General features: G+C 48.4%; 1 protein-coding gene across 1 annotated transcript; it reads left to right on the top strand.

The window, feature by feature from the left end:
* Window positions 1–8: 8 nt before the first annotated feature.
* On the top strand, window positions 9–1285 carry LOC106944354 (NACHT, LRR and PYD domains-containing protein 1-like). Its single transcript, XM_015027491.1, has one exon. It carries the CDS (start codon window positions 64–66, stop codon window positions 1015–1017), a length of 954 nt encoding a protein of 317 aa, XP_014882977.1. The 5' UTR covers window positions 9–63; the 3' UTR covers window positions 1018–1285.
* The last annotated feature ends 6 nt before the right edge of the window (window positions 1286–1291 follow it).

The following is a 1291-nucleotide window of genomic DNA, read 5'->3' as shown; positions in this document are numbered from 1 at the left end:
TGCTGGTTCCAGTGCTCCGGTCCAGGCCGGTACCAGTGCAGAGTGAGCGGCCTGGTGTTTGACATGACGGGAGGAGGAGACGTGTTTTACAGGGTGGTTCCCTGGAACAGGAGCTTACTGAGCCCACATGGCAAGAAGCCTGCAGGACCTCTGTTTGACATCAGCTGCCAGCAGCGGTCTGTGGCTCGGCTTCATCTGCCTCACTGTGAGGTCCGCTCCACAGGACGATGTCACTTCCTGTCAGTCGCTCACCTCCATGATGAAGGCGTGGAGTTTATCAGGCCTGAGAGGATCACAGAGACTCACATCGTCATCAGCATCACAGGGTTTTCTGCTTTTGGGAACGTCAAGGATGAAGATTCTCCTCCTGACCCGGTCCGAGCCTTGGTTCTGCTGTTCTACAAACCTCCAGCTGATCCTGATGTCACTTCCTTCCTCAATTTGTTGCTTCTTCCAGGGAATGTTGTGATCCGGGATTTGAAGCGGACCAGGAAGAAATTATTTGGACTGGAGACGTTCATAGATGCTCCTCCACACTGCAAACTGCGTCCAGAGGAGACCTACTCTCTGTCCACCAGTCCTGCAGGAGAATCGGTTCTGGTTCAGCCCACAGAAGCAGAGTTTGACCCAGAATCCTACAGCAGCTACTTCACCTCCATCCAGGTGATTTTCAGCAGCATCACTGGAAACATTAAGCTGAGCGTGAAGGAGAAGGAAACCTCCTGCTGCGTTTGGGAGAGACGTGTTTGTCTTTTAGCTCACAGAGTGAAACCGGGTCTGCCTTCTGACGAGCAGCTGAAGGAAACCCGGACCAGAATCATCGATGGGATTTCAGAACCGGTTCTGCAGAGTCTGCTGGACAAACTGCTGGAGAAAAAAGTCCTGAGTGATTCTGAGGCGGTGGAGGCGGAGAAGGTCAGAGGAGACAAAGGTCGAGTTTTAGTCGACACGGTGAGGAGGAAAGGAGCTGCTGCGAGTTCTGAGATGATCTGTTTCTCTGTAAACATGTGGGGCTGATCTGTGAGAAAGTGGAACCAAACCAGTAGGTGATAAACTGAAGGGGAAGATATGGAGTCATAAACATGTCAGAAACTGTTTACTGTAAACATGAAAATCATTGATTATGGACAAAACTTTTATCTTAAATAGGGGACTCTCATTGTGAATTACTGTGAACTGGTGGGAATTTGTTGAAGTTTCTGTATTGGATTGTTGTTTTTTTTTTATGCTTATTTAGAAACAGTTATTTATTGGCTACTTAGATCTTCCTGACTTGTTTTGTTACTTTATT

This window comes from Poecilia latipinna, unplaced genomic scaffold (assembly GCF_001443285.1).
Source record: "Poecilia latipinna isolate Pla-1442-1.1 unplaced genomic scaffold, P_latipinna-1.0 Scaffold8325, whole genome shotgun sequence".
Lineage (NCBI taxonomy): Eukaryota > Metazoa > Chordata > Actinopteri > Cyprinodontiformes > Poeciliidae > Poecilia > Poecilia latipinna.
Note: the sequence above shows the minus strand (reverse complement) of the source record. Positions and strands in the feature narration are given on the sequence as shown.

Excerpts from the sequence above, each read along its gene's own strand:
- LOC106944354 (XM_015027491.1), top strand. The coding sequence starts at position 64 with ATGACGGGAGGAGGAGACGTGTTTTACAGGGTGGTTCCCTGGAACAGG.